This window comes from Sprattus sprattus, assembly GCF_963457725.1.
Source record: "Sprattus sprattus genome assembly, chromosome: 2".
NCBI classification, from domain to species: domain Eukaryota; kingdom Metazoa; phylum Chordata; class Actinopteri; order Clupeiformes; family Clupeidae; genus Sprattus; species Sprattus sprattus.
Window position 1 is genome coordinate 20835315 of NC_137921.1, and position 18538 is coordinate 20853852.

The 18538-nt window shown below is 46.6% G+C and overlaps 2 protein-coding genes across 4 annotated transcripts in view; one reads left to right on the plus strand and one right to left on the minus strand.

The window, feature by feature from the left end:
- The window catches only part of cep85l (centrosomal protein 85L), a 60754-nt gene that overhangs the window by 15245 nt on the left and 26971 nt on the right, over positions 1-18538 (minus strand). The window contains exon 4 of the mRNA XM_080832488.1: positions 1595-1680. Coding sequence (XP_080688614.1) covers positions 1595-1680 — 86 coding nt within the window. The remainder of the gene's footprint in view (positions 1-1594; positions 1681-18538) is intronic.
- On the plus strand, positions 10840-18130 carry pln1 (phospholamban 1). 3 transcript variants are annotated; one of them, XR_013968522.1, is made up of 2 exons: positions 10840-10979; positions 16542-18130. XR_013968522.1 is itself a non-coding variant. In XM_080832490.1 (2 exons), the coding sequence occupies exon 2, from the start codon at positions 15263-15265 to the stop codon at positions 15419-15421; it is 159 nt and encodes a 52-aa protein (XP_080688616.1). In that variant the 5' UTR covers positions 10852-10979; positions 14995-15262; the 3' UTR covers positions 15422-15985. The 3 variants fall into 3 exon arrangements, 1 of the variants encoding a protein (XP_080688616.1); XR_013968523.1 differs by having other exon boundaries at positions 10848-10979; positions 16554-18130; XM_080832490.1 differs by lacking the exon at positions 16542-18130 and adding an exon at positions 14995-15985 and having other exon boundaries at positions 10852-10979.

Sequence of the window (18538 nt, forward strand, 5' to 3'; positions counted from 1 at the left end):
AGTTAATAAAAGGAAAGGTAATTGTAACCATCACAGCCTCAGAGCCGACACTGGTGTACAGTTTTGGGTTGGCCACAGAGCCATCTGGTGGCCATACTGTGTACTTCCTCCATCATTTCAAACCTACCTCACCAAACCCAATACATTTAGTCACAGTTATTACTTGATTATTATTTGGCTAAATCTGCTCATGAAAGACCATCTTAAGTCAGCAGTTAAAGTAACATGCCCTTATAAAGGCCAACACAATATGACCACATTCAAGATCAAATTATATATATTTTTGGTCCAAGTAAATGCTTAAAGGTTGTGGCCCACTGAAAGAGGTTCAGTGATGAGGTCTTGTGTTAGACTGGCAGTGCTGAGCTGAGTTGTGTGAGAGGAGTCAATGGCTGTGATGGTAATTGGAAAAACCTGTGCAATGTGATCTGGGCTGCGCAGGCCTACAAACAGATCCCACTTAAAGCCAGCCTGGTCTTTCATGTTCAATCCCTTGAGGAGGGGCTCTGTGTGTGTGTGTGTGTGTGTGTGTGTGTGTGTGTGTGTGTGTGTGTGTGTGTGTGTGTGTGTGTGTGTGTGTGTGTGTGTGTGTGTGTTTGTACTGGTTGGTAGGTGTCAGGGGTGTCCTTTGTTGTGAACAGAGGTGAATGTGAGTGTTGACTGCACACATGTGTATGCATGTTGTATGAGGCAGCAGTATCCCACTGGGTCTTTCTCAGAGAAGAAACACACCTTGTCTGCCCGCCATCCCCCCTCCCCCCACCCCCCCCCCCCCCGTGTCTGTCTGGCACGCTGGGGTCTGTCAGCACCTCTGCATTTGGGCAGTGTACAGGCATGGTGGGACATGCCACTGTAATAACTGCTGCTGAAGGTCACTGATGCAGTCACATCACACATACACATACACACACACGCACACACACACACACACACACACACAACCAGGCACTTCTACTCGTCAGTTCCCCCCATCTCTCTATCGAAACACACAGAATAAATCCATTTTGGCAGTTCTTCTCCGGTCTCTGTCTTTCACCCACCAAAAACACTCACTCACAACCCTCCACCCACACATAGACACTTGTATAGACCTACACTAGTCACAGAATGAAGATGAGGTGGTACAGCTGTTAGACAAGGTGAGAGAGACAGAGAGAGGACGATGGAGGGAAAGAGTAAGGGATTGAAAAGGAGAGAGGGAGAGAGAAATAGAGGCTACAGGTAGCAGGACTTGACACATCACCTGTCTGTCTGTCTGTATGTATGAGAGGGGGAGAGGATAAGAAGCTACAGGTAGCAGGACTTGACACATCACCTGTCTGTCTGTCTGTATGTATGAGAGGGGGAGAGGATAAGAAGCTACAGGTAGCAGGACTTGACACATCACCTGTCTGTCTGTCTGTATGTATGAGAGGGGGAGAGGATAAGAAGCTACAGGTAGCAGGACTTGACACATCACCTGTCTGTCTGTCTGTCTGTCTGTCTGTCTGTCTGTATGTATGAGAGGGGGCAGCAGGAGAGTTCCTGAAGGAGATAAAAAAGGAGAGAGAGACACAGACAGACTGAGAGAGAGAAGGAGGAAGATGGCTCTCACCTGTCAATCTCCAGCTCTCTCTGTCGGAGCAGCCCCTCTTTGATCTTCACCAGCGTGTTGACAGGCAGTGGAGAGCCACCTAGCATCTGAAAACACAGGAAAAACCACCGGTCAGTGTCAATACAGGCAGGATGTACGGCCTGTCATGTCCCCTTCCGCTCCAACACATCATTAACACACATTAACGCAGTTAACTTTAACATCGCCTAAACATCTCATCAGACCATTAACGCAGTTAACTTTCACATCCCCTAACACCGCCACACTATTAACATATATTAACACAGTTAACTTGTACATCTTCAAAATATCTTCACATCGAGTCACTGTCAACTGAAAACACTGACAAGGAAGAAATAATAGGAAATTGGAAAACTAAAATAATCTTTGAGGAATTTGGATACCGATAATTGTATAGTTAGTCGTCATTAATGACCTTGATATACTATATAAGGCATTGTTATGATCCAGATTTCAGCATATTAATACTGTTGTGGGATCAGCTTCCAAGACCTACATGCCAGGCTTCAGAGCAGCAGAGCATTTCTGGGGATCTGAACTAGGTCAGTAGCTAAAACACAGGTGTCTATTCTCAGAAGAATGTCATCTTATCTAGCAGTTTCCATTGAACTCTTAAGTCTATGTAAAATACATTTCCGTGGGTAGTGTGTGTGTGTGTGTGTGTGTGTGTGTGTGTGTGTGTGTGTGTAAGGTGTTACTAAGAACCTAATCTCATATGCCTCGTTAGGTGCCTGACACTTTGAGTGAGGAGCTGTCAATGAGGTCATGTCTTCTCGACCCCTCATTGTTAAAAGCCAACACACACATTCTTACACACACAACTATGGAAGACTGATGGGCGTTAGCCTGTGTTATTGTCTTTAAAAGAGATATGCTGCCATCACTGCACACACACACAGTTAGGAAATAAACATTTTGTGACCCTCTTCATTACAGAGCTTTCCAGAGAAGTCAGCCAAGTTGTTCTCCGGCGGCCAGCATTAAAACACTGGGGGCGATGACTGACCTGCATGTCAACACGGGACACACACACACACACACACACACACACACTGCATCCATGACCCGTTCCAGTGGAATGCCTTTCCTGCAAGCTTTAGTGCTGGCTGTCCACACACACAGACACACAGACACACACACAGACACACACACACACACACAACCGTAATGACAGGAACCAGGTGCTCTAGTCCCCACCAGTTCACCAAGCCCACTTCACATACCTGACGGGGTTGTGGTAGTGATTGTGTGTGTGTGCGCACGCTTTTGTTTTGTTTGTTGCTATTTTTATCTCCAGTGTATTCGCCAGTGTGGCACAACACAGAGCCCTCCACATCTACACCGAGGCACAGTTCACAGTTCCCCCGGCAACCAATAAAACCCTACTGGTACCAACCCTACTGATGCCGGCCAGACGCAAATCAGAACAGTCTTCAGGAACCAATGCCATACTGGTACTTTTAATGGTTCTCCCATCATTAGGTCACTAGGGTGGACAAGTGTGCATACAGAGAGAGAGAGAGAGAGAGGAATAAAACACAATCTGTTTTCAGCACAGAGTTTTTTTCTGTTTTCCATACAGAGAAGCACAGAGTACTGGACAACTGCTTCATCAGGCCTGCTGGCAAGCCCAGAGGGTTTCTCTTCTACTCTCTTTCTGTTCTCTTTTTTCATTCCCATATCCCTTGTCTTTACTTAGCTTGTTAGTGTCTCTTTGAAGTGTGCCTCTCTCTGTCTCTCTACCCTCTGGGCTTGCCAGCAGGCCTGATGAAGCAGTTGTCCAGTACTCTGTGCTTCTCTGTATGGAGCTAAAGCCTGTTCGCTGTAGACAAGCTTATGAAACAGCCTCTGAGAGAGAGAGTGTGTGTGTGTGTTGGGGGGGTAGTAAGAAAGACAGTATGGACTTTGTGTCTCCATGTATTCACCAGAGATTAAGATTAATCCTACAGAGCAAAGACAAAGGGGACATAGCCGCCATTCCCCTCCTGTTAATGGCCTTCTCACTCTGGCCTTTTAACACCTGAAAAATACTTCAACCACATGTATGTGACCCTGGTGGGCCAGTATGTCACTACACACACACACACACACCCACCCACACACACACACACACACACACACACACACACACACACACACACACACACACACACACACACACCTCCAGTCGATACACACACACACCACACAATTCCCACACAGACATGGGTACATTTCCACATTCCACTGGCCTTTAAATACCTTGGAAATTACTTCAACCATGTACTTGAAGCCTGTGACACACCAACACACACACATCCCTCAGTTGATGGACACACACACTTCCACAGGGGCTTTTAAACATGCCAGAAAATGACTTCATCCACATATTTGACCTTGCACTACTGGTGCTGAAGCATCTCTCCCCGAGCCCGACCCCCCCCCAAACACACACACTCTCACTCACACACTTGTCTCTCCCACAGAGAGGAGACATTCCCATCCTTGTCTCCGCATGACTTCTCATCCCTCCTCAATACTCCCACCGCTTTGGCAGAAGCGTCTGACGGCTCTCGGCTGCATTAATAAACAAGACAATTGACCACTTCAGGATTCAAGCGCACCGCGCCGCTCTTAAGGCCCTTATGCATGCAAATCTGACTATTTACGCCTGGACGCGACACCCACACCCGTATTAGCACTCCAGAGCCACAGTTAAACCAGAACCAGATGCAAACTAGGGCCATCTAGGCAAGGTTCATGATGGTCCAAGACTAGCACTATATCTGACCATTAAAACATCACATTAAGATGCGGTGGTGGCCTCACAGGGTCTGTGGCGTACATTCTGTAAGCCGCAAGTTTCTCATTAAAATATGTTAAAAGCACCATTGTTTTATTGTTGTATAGTGTCATCCCCCATATAAGGTACAAGGTTGGAGCATAATGATAATAAAAACAATAATAATGGATATAAAAAAAAAGAAATAAAACAAAAATGTCCTGTCTCCTCACCCCAGCACTGACAGAAACCATGATATCCAATTACAAGGCAGTTCATTTGAAAACTAAAGAACAAAAGATGAAGGAAGCAAAATTAAGGGGATGGGTGAAATTAATAATAATTAAAAAAAACAACGCAGCTAACGGCAATTCATCCACAAATACCTTACCTGGTCACAAAATACATGAGATAAAAACGAACAACGAACCTTACTGAACTGAACCCATCCCTAACCTCCTCCCATCCTCCAAAATCTGTAATACGAAAAAGGCTTGAACATTTACAAGCGCTGTAAAGCTGCTCCACTTACAGGTCTACAGACAAATGGAAGGCCAACAGCAAAGTAAAAGGATAACAACAACAAAGACATACTATAACAACAGCAACGAGATCAACAATGTGAAAAAGGTAAGGCAATTACAGCATGAGTTCAACAGTGGAGTGGGTCTGTGGTCAGGAGATGGGGGGCAGTATGGGGTAACAGGCCCTGTGGTGGGGGAGATGGGGGGCAGTATGGTTAACAGGCCCTGTGGTGGGGGAGATGGGGGGCAGTATGGTTAACAGGCCCTGTGGTGGGGGAGATGGGGGGCAGTATGGTTAACAGGCCCTGTGGTGGGGGAGATGGGGGGCAGTATGGTTAACAGGCCCTGTGCTGGGGGAGATGGGGGGCAGTATGGTTAACAGGCCCTGTGGTGGGGGAGATGGGGGGCAGTATGGTTAACAGGCCCTGTGGTCTTTTTCCAAAGTTCATCTGTCCTCAGGGCACACACTGACTCAGATGCCAGCCATGCCACTGGCGCTCTGTAGGGGTGTGTCTACAGAGCCCTCTCAAAAACAGAGAGCGAGGGGGGGGGGGGAGAGAGAGAGAGAAAGCGAGAGGGGGGAGAGAGAGTGGCGGGGAGGGAGAGAGAGAGTGTTCAAGAGTGTGTAAGAGAGTGTAAGAGAGAGAGAGAGGGAGAGCGAGAGAGAAAGACAGTGTGAGAGGGAGAGAGAGTGAAAGAAGGAGAGAGAGGGAGAGAGCACTGAACAGTTGTTGTACATGCTGGTTCCATAGATCATACGGTGCTGATGGATGCAAAAGCTGAAATGTCAACTCTTTTAATTTAGATGCAAAAAACTACTCCCTGAGGTATTTAGTGTAGCTGTAACACACACAGGGGTAAAAAAAACTCTCTCTCACACACACACACACACACACACACACACACACACACACACAGTCGGTGGGACTGAGCAGGCACCAGGTCGCTTGTTTTGTTTAGTGTACTGCATGTGTTCAGGCTTAAATATTCCCTGTGTGAAGTCTCCAGTGGCTCGTCTGTAATCCTACAGAATGGCCGGTCTGCGTCTGAAGAGCCTGCCTCTCTGAGTCTCGCATTACACTCACACACACAGACACAGACACACACTCCCTTAAGTCAGGACGCTCGTTAGGGCAAGCTGTGTTAACATGACATGGTCACGGCGAGGGTCAGGTTTGCCTTGGCGCCTCCTGGCTGTCAGCACGTGCCGCAGGATGTCCATGGTTGTTTTGGCTAAGAGGTAGATGTTGTATTTGGCCCCGAACAACAGTCACTGCTCCACACTTAACTATGTATAACGATGCTAAGAGGTTCACGGCTCTAAGATTAACTATGTATAACGATGCCAAGAGGTTAACTGCTCAACACTTAACTATGTATAACGATGCTAAGAGGCTAACACCACCAAAACGTAATGGAGAATGGTGGTGGGTCCAGTCAGTCAGTTCTTCCACATGGGTGAAGTTTGTTCATGCTTCATTTTCCAAGGGGATGGATTCTGTGTCTGTGCACACTTGCATCCCAGGAACTGGATTAACGTGATTAATCTATTGAATTATTTATCAAAAATAAAATAGATAGAACAGGGTACATAGTTGGCTAACTATGCAGTCTGGAGACAAAGGTGCCGCTGGGGAAGTGTCTTGTGCAGTGAGAGTTACTGGGTAACCTATTAGAACAGTGGAGCCATAATGAGCACTTGTTTGTGACTGAAAATAACACGGCCAGGTTAATGACCAACACGCCACAGGCCACTTTAGGTGGGCACGACCACACACTGCAGGGACATAATGCTCCTGGTTTGTGTGGGGGAGGGAGAGAGGAAACAAATGTTTGTTTCTGATGCCGCAGTGTGTTTGTGTGTGTGTGTGTGTTTGTGTGGGCAATGGCAGGTCTGCTCGGTGGTGTGAACACAAACTCGCACGCCAACTCGCTAATCTCCTGGCACTTCTCAGAATCCTATCACACCTGCCACCCTGTGACACACACACACACACACACACAGACACACACACAGACACACACACACCAATCGCTTCTGATGAAACTAGGGTTCCCCATACTCCTGACTGATAAATGATGAATGCAGTAGCTCTAATCTATATTGCAAGATTCTGAAAATTCTCCAAGTTGTTATGTGGGGAGAGGCTTCCGGAACTCTCTGTGTGACCAAGCCAAGAAGCATCACCCTGAACCCTGTAGATGGATGGAACAATAACACAATATACTGTTGCACTGATATCTTTTAACCCCATTCCCAGGTTGAACATACTTTAACATTAAGCATGTTTATAGAGGTTAAACATGGTGACCCAAAGATTATTCAATTTACACACACACACACACACACACACACACACACACACACACACATACACACGACACACACACACACACACACTTATACACGCACACAGACACACACACACGCACACACACACACACACACACACACACACACACACACACACACACACACACACACGACAGGAGAAGCAGATACAGAGATGGAGAAAGGGAGGGAGAGGGCTCAGGTGATCCTCCATTAAGGGTCTAGAGTTTCTACCACATCCGGAGTATAAGTGATCTAGACAGGTGATGCTGGGAAGGGTTGAGTCATAGTGAACAATGAGACAATGTGAGGTGAGTTTGTGTACGCCTGTGTGTGTGTGTGTGTGTGTGTGTGTGTGTGCAAGCGTGCATTTAAGGACTAACCAGCTATACTAATTATCGCTCTCAACTGAACAGAGTATAACACACACACACACACACACACACACACACACACACACACACACACACACACACACACACACACACATAGTATATATATATATATATATATATTAATATATATACACACAAAGCCATGCATATTAACAGCCTATAAAGCAGTCACGTCTACCCAAAGGTCAAGCTTAACAGTGATCCTCATTCAAAGAGCATTCTCGTAACAAGCAACATACACACATACACACACGCACACACACACAGGCACACACACACAAACAGGCGCACACACATGTGCACCTGCTTGTTTTGCTGAGCAGATGAGAGGCAATAAGTGGCTTGGTGTGTGTCCACATATTATGGTATGTACAAGAAACGTCCAGGAGTATGAGTGTGAGTGTGTGTGTGTGTGTGGTATGGAATTAATTCACGGCTGTCTGAAAAGGATTGGCCTACAGTGACGGGCTAGCCTGACTGCACACAGACCTCAGAGGCCGACAGAAACAGAGGCACGTAGGTGTGTGTGGGGCACTGGCACACACAGATAGCCATGGCTCAAAGGCTTTCACACATCCTGCTCCATGACGTGTGTGAACCATTCATTACCCAACTTCAGTTCTGCCCTCACTCTCACACACACACACATACACACACACACACACACACACACACACACACACACACACACACACACACACACACACACACACACACACACACACACACACACACACACACACACACACACACACACACACACACACACACACACACACACACAAGGATTTCCCTTTAGGGTGTGATCAGTCAGGTGGATCACCTAACCATACAGTCAACCAGCTAATGTAAGTTGGTGTAGTTTATGTGCCACTTATTAAAGGCACAATATGCAACAATTATGCTTCAGGATTAGGGTTAGGATAAGCAGTTAACCTTAAAATAACAGCTTAAAAAAAATTGGGGCGCTACAATGACTTTTAATATGGAGAATTGCGTCCGTGCCAATGGCATAGCAGGGTCGATAGGCATATAACTGCCTTCTGTAGTTTTGCCTGCCGATGCCCGCCGACCTGACTTTAATTACCTTCTGCCGATCTATTAAGTAGCTTATTTGCCGTCTTGCTTAGTCTTGTGTTGCACATGATTGATGTTTGACTGTGTAAGGACAGTCGTTGAGTAATTAGTTTGTCATAATGTCAAAGTCAGCACATTTCAAGAGATTTCGTTAGTTTTAGCTGCTAGCATACCTTTAGCGAATAGCTATTAATCCTTAATGCACCTTTAAGCTATTGCTATTACTGCTATTGTTTATGTAAGTGTTACCACAGTGTAACATGCTGGTAAGATTTCCCTCTTCTCTACATGCTCAGATAAACGCACTGGCATCCTGTGTACTCCTGGCCTCAAGTGTATTTATTGGTTGGCATACCCGTGACCCAGTGAGAGTGGAGGTAAAGGGCTTTGGGTTATGTGTGTGATAGAGTATTTCTGTGTGTGCCAACAACAACAACGTTTGGACTAGAGAGGCCCGCAAGAGATCACTCCAGCGCCCTTCATCTCGCCGACTCTCTCTTTGTCTCTCCCTCTCCCCCTTTCTTTTTCTTTCCTTCACTGGACCATCCTAATGCTGGCCATCCTTTAGTTCCCTCCGGTCCTCTTCATGAACTCAGACAGCTTCGCCCACTCATTCTCGCCAGCTCTCTCTTTCTCCCTTGCTTAGTAGACCTCCTGTAGAATAACCTTGTATTTGTCTTTGTAAATCTATCCCCTTGTAACAGGTGCTACAAAACTGGTAACACTTTTCTCCTATTCTGTGTGCGTGTGTGTGCGTGCGTGCGTGCGAGTGCGTGTGTGTGCGTGTGTGTGTGTGTGTGTGTGTGTGTGTGTGTGCATGCGCACTTCTGTGTGTTTATCTCTGTTCAGACTGCATCCCCTTATAAGGAATAGGATGATGAGACCCAAAACTTGCAGCTTGCTTTCGCCTCTGCTGCCAAAGAGCCAAGAGAAGGAGAGAGAGAGAGAGAGAGAGAGAGAGAGAGAAAGAAAAAAAAGTGGCGAAGAGACTTTCCCAGAGCACCCAGGGGTTTTCCAGGCCGGCTGTCCTCCAGCCAAACACACAAGCAGCCGCCCACCAACACAAACACACATTCACTCACTCATACCATCATTCACTGATGTTAATTTCGAAAGAGTACACAAATGTATTCACTTGAGTAAGCACTTATTCATAAACAGTTGCAAACATACAGCTTTATTTCTCTCATATATCAAACAAATCCAGCCACACACACACACACACACACACACACACACACACACACACACACACACACACACACACACACACACACACACACACACACACACACACACACACACACACACAAACCTAAAGTAGATAGAATCACTGAATGTTGATAGGATGTATAAACTAAGAGCTAGTCCTGACCCTGCTCAAACCATGACTCTCACCAACCTTGCACACCTTTAATAAACACAATCATGTACTCAAAACCAGATTTAGACAGGCCCTGCAAGAAACCCCTGAGGAACCTCACTGCTAACACAGAATTCTAACAAGACTCCAAGACTCTTAGGGTATCTGCAGGACCAGAGAAGGAGCACATAGACATATGGTCAGATGGGGGTACAATCCACACTTCATTATCCTTTCTACTCCCTTTATGATGATAAGAGTCTTACCAAGTGTATTATCCAATACCCCTGTGTTGGGGTAAGACACTACTGGCTTGTGCATGCAGCTGGAATGGCTTTTGGTCGAGGGGAAACTAGGAGGAACGATGTTGTGTTGGTGTCGCTGCTTCCACTGGACAATGAAGTCTATAGTCCCAAACAGTCACGTGGCTTTTGCCAGGTATGGACTTCCTCTATTCCTCTTAGCATTGACAAGTACATGTCCAGCTTAACAACACACACACACACACACACACACCTACACACACACACACACACACACACACACGCACACACACACACAACCATCCATAAATCTTGGGAGAGAAGGGGAGAGAGAGAAACTGCGAGAAAGGCCCCTCCCATGCATTATTTTTTTTCCATCTCCCTCATTCTTTCCCTCCCTCTTTAAACTACTCCCTCCCTCGCTCCCTCTCTCCACCCCTCTCTATGATATCTCTCCCCCTAAGCACCACACGGACTTGACACAGCTTCCAGAGACCCTGACCACCAGTCGTGACCAGCCCCAGATACGGCCTGCTTCTAGCGGACTCCTGTGAGCAGAGCCCTGTCTTTCTCCACTTCTGTTGTTGGACTCCCCCTTGGACGGCCTAAGCCCACTACCTGACTCCACGCCTCTTCACACAGCAGACAGGTAAGACCACAGGCAGCACAATGTCAAGCAGAGAACCTGTTGGTATTGTAACAGTCCACACAACTGTTGAGTAGAACATTCTAGAGTCAAGCTGTGATATGTGGGATAGTTAAGTGGGCGGTTAAAGCTGTAGTTCCCACGGAAACAGTTCCAGAAGGATTGATGGCAATTGTCTAAAAGTGCTTTTGACAACACCAAAAGTACGTATTTTTTGTGTTCAACAGTACTGCAGGTTATCTGTGCAGTGATTCATATCAGATATTACGTGAACAAGTGAATATGCATCAGCAACATTATACAGGCAAATAACGGGATATATAGATAGATCATCATCATAAACAAAAGCACAAATACTGTGTAAAAGATGTGTAATTGACACTAAGCGTATCCACAAACACACACCCGCACACTCACCCTGCGCAAAACACGAGTCAGAGATTCAGTGAGGTGAGGACAAAGGCAGCCCTGTGAGGCAGGCAAAGATTAGAATACATCTCTGCTGGAGGGAACAACAGACTATCACGGGACATCCAAACACTCAAATACATCTCTCTCACACACACAACACACACACACACACTAGTCAAGCTTTAACACAGCCGTTTCTTATCAACGCTCAAAGGAGACTTGATTCAAGATGACTGGAAGTCAATGAGGCAAAGCACTCATCAGAATCAGTGTTGACTCTGAACTATGGCATGTTATGCTGGTACACAGTTCTTCTTAGGCCAGAGGCATTATATGCAATGCAATATTTTAGCAGTGCAATGACTGAATATCTGTGCCTACTTCTAAGCTCTCAGTTGCCAACAACGAAAACAAGCCACTGAGAATAAGGGAGGTACTGAATATTTCTCTGTTTAGTACGAGGTGAAGAACTCGCTCTGACAATCAGCCACAACTTCTCCCTTAAAAAGTTCTCAACCTCATGTTTTTTACAGTACGCATACTTGAAAGCAAATTGCTTTCAAACCACACCTGATGGTCAATAGGCTTAGACAAGGAGACGATCAAAGACATCAGCAGTATGCCAGATGATGCCAACATCAATTAGATCGCATGAACTTCTTGCATAATTTTCACCTCATCTTTAAACTCCGTAGGGCAGGTAGTGGGATTTCAGAGGGTTGGGGCGACTGGTGCCAGCTGTTGTGGCATTGCTGGCAGGCTGGCACAGGTGTCCTCCAATGCCCTTCCTTTCAGGGTCAAAGGCCCCCCACTGGGCATCCTGCTCTGTCCACTCCTGCAGTTACCCCCGCATTGCTCGTCCATGCCCTCATGGAAAGTTAGGCATGAGGGGAGGTGGCCGGTCGGAATCCACCCTTAGCTTTAGAACGAGTTATTAGCTCAGGAAGTTTGCCAACGATGAGGAGGGCGGGAGGCACAGAGAGATAGAGGGGAAGAGAGAAAGAAAAGAGAGAGAAAAACATCTAAAAACATTCAGAGTGTGCCCAGTTAGGTTCTTTCTTGGGAATTTTCGGCGCCAGATTTTTCCTCAGGATTTCCTTCTTCGGTTCGATCCAGTCTTGAATTTTACATCACTCGTCCCCCTCCCCCTCCTGTTCTCTTCCCTTTTTTCCCTCCCTCCCTTGGCAACCCCGGGGATGTTCTTTCTATGATGGAGTGCTGCTGAATTTAGCTGGCCAATGGCCTCAGGAGCACTAAAAATGCATTTCTGCTTGTTTTTGTGTGGCTGTGTGTGTGTGTGTGTGTGTGTGTGTGTGCGTGCGCGAAGTACTGGTTGGGTTCTGTCGTCCTTCCCTAAACTGGCCATGTAGGGGCTGGATCAAGAAAGCAAGACCTCTTCCTCCCAAAAAGCAGTAAGCAGAGCAAATTGACCCACTCAACTGTGTGTGTGTGTGTGGGGGGAGGTTAATAAAAGGGGGCTGTTAATAACTCCATCACCCGCCCACCCCCACCACACACACCCCTCCCTATAGAAGTGGTTTCTCACATGACCACTCCAGAGCTGGAACATTTGCGGCTTGCTGGTGTTGACAAACAAAATCGACGTCCGTAGTTTGCCGTTCTCATGATACTCCAACGACTGTCATCGTGTTCCCTGGCAGCCGGGCGCCACTCTTAAGATTCCATGGCTGTTTGTCAATCACTTAGTGCAGTCCCTGGGGGACTATAGCTAAGGACTCCTGGGCCGTCTGCTCGGCAGAGAGTTACTAGCAGACATGGCAAGGAGGGGCAGCATTTTATAGGAGTAACTAATTACATATACTAAGGGGTTCAAAAAGTGCTTCGCATAATGCACTAACAGGAATTACATGAAGAGACATCTTCAAAAATGTGTCTCTGATATCTAGAGCATACTATGATTAAAAACACAGAGCCTAGAAAAATGTTGACATCAAGTCTTTTCTTCAGGCCGACAGCAGGTTGCGATTAAATCGTACACAAAAACCTTCAAAATGTGGGGAAGCAGGACGATGAAGCAGAGCCATGGCCAATCTCTTTTGAGACGTATCAAAGATTAATAAGGACTCGAGCCATCTCCTTCTTGGCACGGCTCAGGGACAGGCTGGAGTTGGTGACAGATGAATTAGCGGGTTTTACAGCAGAGCAGTCACCTCCCTCAGAGACACACACATACACACACACACACACACACACACACACACACACACACACACACACACACACACACACACACACACACACACACACACACATTCTCTTCTCTCCCTTAGCCCTCGTTTCTCTCCTCCGCTGTGGGAGGTGATGGGAGGGCTGGCTGTGGTTGAAAGAAGATTGACCTCTCCGAGATAGGCAAAGGTCGCGGCTAAGAATAACCGCCAGCGCGTCGCAGGAGGCGCCTGATAAGCAGCTGTCAGCAGGCTCATCTGAGTGAGTGTTTGTGCGTGTGTGTGTGTGTTGGTGTGGGTGTGATGGCGCCTTGTCTCTCACCCTGTTCTACTACTAAAAAACAGAGCCACCCATGGGAATGCCATCCTGGGTCCATCAGTCTGCCTCCAAGGCCTTAAGCTACGAGGGCTTTGCCCGTCACAAAAAAACTTTAAACGTAAAGGGTAGGGGGCCATTCCTTCCCCCCAAAACATCTCCTTTCTATTCCATCCTGAATATCAAACCACTAACAAACCAAACAGCAGTTTCAGCCAGCCAGGCAGAGGTAATGACCAAAGATGCACAGCAAGAAACGTTCCCAAACAACGGCCAAGTGTAATAAACCCCAAAACGACAGGGGTTTGGATGATTTTGCAATCCTGCTGAGAGGACTGTCACAGAAGCGCTTTCCACATGAATCTGAAATTAGATTATTCAAGTTTCACTGATAAAACACCCGATTTACAAGTGTAAACTACATTCACTGCTAGCTATTCTCTCTCTCTCTTCGCCGCCTTCTCACAGCTCTCTTCTGAATCGCACAAAAAACAAAATCTTCCAGAGTGCCGTTTTTTAAGTCAAACTTAAAAAAAAACTGCAAAAACAAACAAAACATTTCTGTGAGAAAAACAAACCTCCCACCAGGAGGAAAACAGAGTTTATTAAAGGTTTGCTTTTCAAATGCCCTTCAGCATTTTCGACAAGAAGCACCTGGGGAGTTCACGTCCACCGCTGACGGCAGGCTGAAGGTTGAGCAGAGAGCCAGAGCAGACTGAGAGGGTCGGTTGTGGGTGTCACTTTTACCTGCCTGCCTGCTGTTGAGGGGTTGACAAAAACAATTTACAGTTTGGTACTGAAAAAAGAATCCGGTCCGGGGGTGAAAGCCTGCACTGCTAAGAGTGCTTGACAGTCACAGGGGTGAAAGCCTGCACTGCTAAGAGTGCTTGACAGTCACAGGGGTGAAAGCCTGCACTGCTAAGAGTGCTTGACAGTGCACTGTGTGGGGGCTGAATGCAGAGAGGGGTTTTAAAACAGCTTCTGCAGGGGAACTGTGGGCTTGAGAGGATTTTTTATGTGCTGTTCTTCTGTGTTTGTTTGTTTGATTATTTGTTTGTGTTTCTCTTCTCCACTTATACACCTTTTCTGCTGCTCCTTCCACCAGCTCTGCCCACGAAGCCACTGGTCACCCCTATCAACCACCCGTCCTGTCCTGTCCAATCACATCACGGTCACGTTTCCTGCTGCTTTCTCTCTCTCACTCTTTGGCACTCCCCACTTTGCCTGCTCTTCTTCTCCTCCCCTCACATCTGTCCTTCTTCCCCTTTTCTCCCACTCACTAAACTAACAGCTCCCTGCACCCCTATAACTGACAAATCTGCCCCTCTCCACCAACCACTCACTGGCTGGCTGTCCATCTTCACCAATCAGGCATGGAGAAAGTGAGTCACATGACGCGCAACGCCATCCGCCGGGCGTCCACCATGGAGATCCCCCCGCACGCCAAGCGCAACATGCAGGAGCTCTTCGTCAACTTCTGCCTCATCCTCATCTGCCTCCTGCTCATCTACATTATCGTCCTACTGATGTGAGAGGGGGCGGGATGGGGGGCCCCTGATAAGCCAATGGGGGATTAGGATTTCCAGAACTGTGAAAGGGGTTGGCCAATTGAAATGGAGAGTTGGGAAGGGTGCTGGAATTGTTTGATGATGATGATGATGAAATCCGACACGCTTCCTTTAGGTGGTAGCACCTCAGCTGTATTGTAGATCAGAGCAATGTGAAGTATATTTGAGCATTAGCATGTAGTTATTCAAGTAGCTAATACACACGGCTTGTTTGATTTTTTTACTTAAAAAGAAACTGGCTCCATATCAATGTTGACAGGAATGTGCTAACATCACGCCCTGAACTGAAGACACATGCTTTCACTGCTTATATTAAAGCATGTGCAGAGCTGACAGACAGAGGGCGATGGTGTTCAGAGACTGCACTACAAAGAACATTTGGACTGCAGTGGTAGCTAAGGACCACTGACTCCAATGTACTGCCTAAACAAAAGCACACACACCACCACTGCAACAGGCAGCTGAACACACCTGTGTGTGTGTGTGTGTGTGTGTGTGTGTGTGTGTGAGAGATTATTTGCTGCATGTTACCACTGATGCTCTCAGTGTACGAATTCTAATGTCACTGTGCTGTGCTGTACTGCACTCCTACACACAAACAAACAAAAGCTGTGCAATAAACCAAAGTTCCTTTGACCACCTAGTTCTTGTGTTATGTTGTGGGTGCGATTGTGTGGTTTTACCTGCGAAGACCTCTGAGTGCGTTTGTGTGTGTGTGTGTGTGTGCGTGTGCGTGCGTGTGTGTGTGTGTGTGTGTGTGTGTGTGTGTGCTTGTTTGTGTTTGTGTGTGTGTGTGTGTGTGTGTACGTTTACCTTCACTGGATACTAATTGTTTCATGAATAAACTTGCATAGCAGACTAACATGTTTTCCAGTGTGCAGTGGTCACCACACTTAGCAATGCCAACAGCCTACACGTCAACCTGTGTGTCCTCAAGTCCTCAATTAATATGTGCCTTCATTTTAATGAAGAGACATAAAGCTTTGATTTTGTTTGTAGCGCAAGCAATGGGAAAGACAAGGGTTCATATCAGGGCAGTGTGACACTTCTCTCATTGGTTCCCTGTCTTGTTTGTCACATGTAGCTCTTTCTACAGCACCCTATGAACCGGAAGAGAGAGGATGGTATTGACCGCCCTTCTGTGAAACGACCAATCACCAGCTCTTCTTGCCAGTAGCCTTGATGGTGGAGCTCTGCTTCAAATATTTGAACACCACTTCCACAACACCCCCTCCGCTGCAGCACGAAACCTCGTCCGACTTTGAGGGCTCTCGCCTGGGATCTTGTCAGCCGTCCTTCCCCCCCAACACCTTGGAACCATGGATCTGGTGAACAACCGCGGGCTGAACCTCATGCTCAACTTCCTGCTCATCGTGGTGGTGTTAATGCTCTTGCTCATATTGGTCAGGCTCATGTGACATGCGCCGGCCAATCAGATCATGACTTCACATGAGGGGTGGGCAGAAGAAGGAAGAGGATGGGGTACCTAGGTCCAATAGGGTTACACAGGGGGCACAAACTAATGATCAACATCGATCCCAATCACTCAGTCTCTAAAAATCTGTTATATCAGATCAATCCAATACTGACATAATTGGGTATATTAAAAAGGAAAATACATCTACGCTAACTGGATTTCTCCCCACCAGGTCCAGCACACAAATCTTCACAGCAGATCCACGCAGAAGATAACTATACAATTCATAAAAGCTTGACACTTAAGCAAGTCAACATTGCTTTTAATTACCTCCCTGAATGCAAGGCACCTAGTGAAAAAAATGAATCAGTCATATCCTACACCTGTAAACGGTAGTGCCAACAATCTTATCCTATAGACTTACTGCCCTCTACTGGCATACAGTAAGAACAGCATAAGCAGCAGTCTGTGGTTGACTTGATTTTAACTGAGCTGGTCAGAGCTGGTCAGAGCTGGAAATGGGGGGGGGGGGGGGGAGTGAAAAGAATACTACACCAAAGAGAGTGAGCTGCAGCGGTGGGAATGGGGGACCTCTCTTACTGTATCAAAATAATGATGGAATGATTTACAAAGAGCATGTTTAAGTGTGTGTATGTGCTTTGAATGGATGAGAAAGCTCCGGTCATCTGTTCTGTGTGTGTGTGTGTGTGTGTGTGTGTGTGTGTGTGTGTGTGTGTGTGAGAGAGAGAGAAAGTGAAACTGATGAAAATGATGTGAAGCAGTGAAACGCGTGCTGTACTATTGCTGTCAGGGGCTTGTCTAAGACTCAAATCCATCCCAGGATTCCAAATCCGTCTCTGGGGCGTCGGTCAGCTGGTTCCACACCACTTCACTGAATCTGCCAGCTGACTCTCAACACCAGCTGAATTACTGTCCGCACCAGCATACACAAACCCCCCCCCCCCCCCCCCCGAACAACTGTCCCCACAAAGTGTCAGGTTTTTTTCTTTCCGAAAAACATTAAAATAAAGTCACATGTACTGGCTAGCATCAAGTTTTGTAAACATATATCGGCACTTTATTGCTTTTTAACACAGTTATTGTTAGACAGAAAGTGATGTGAATATGTATTTCCGACACGTGTTTGTAAGCCACTGTAGATGACTATATTAAAATGCACATGTTAATGCACTTTGTGGTATAAATATAAATGAAATAAGGAGAAATTCTAAATAAATGCAACCCAGAAACCCTCATTTGAAAAAAAATGACCTACATTCAGTGCCTTCTTGTTATCCATGTTGTGGATTAAGCAGTTTTGAAAAGGGAGGGAGGGAGAGAGAAAGAGTGAGAGAGAGAGTGTTTGAGAGAAAAAAAGAGCGAGAGGGTGTGTCAGTTGGTGAGGGGCGAGAGAAAATCCAAATGACTACCTGAAAAATGCATGAGTTGCTGGATCACCTTAACGGTGCAAACCCATGCCACCGTTGTGAGCGACTTCCATCGCTTTGAGTGGGCGTGGTGTAGCGTGTGGAAATAGCATACAGTCCAACTGTCAAAGACGACACCAAACAATCTCATTGGCTGCTGCCGGGAAATATCGCTCCTCATTTGCATAAGTTTCAACATGTTCGAATTTTCAACGGACGCGTCGCTCAGATCGCTAA

Coding starts and splice junctions, on each gene's coding strand:
- pln1 (XM_080832490.1), top strand. CDS start 15,263: ATGGAGAAAGTGAGTCACATGACGCGCAACGCCATCCGCCGGGCGTCC.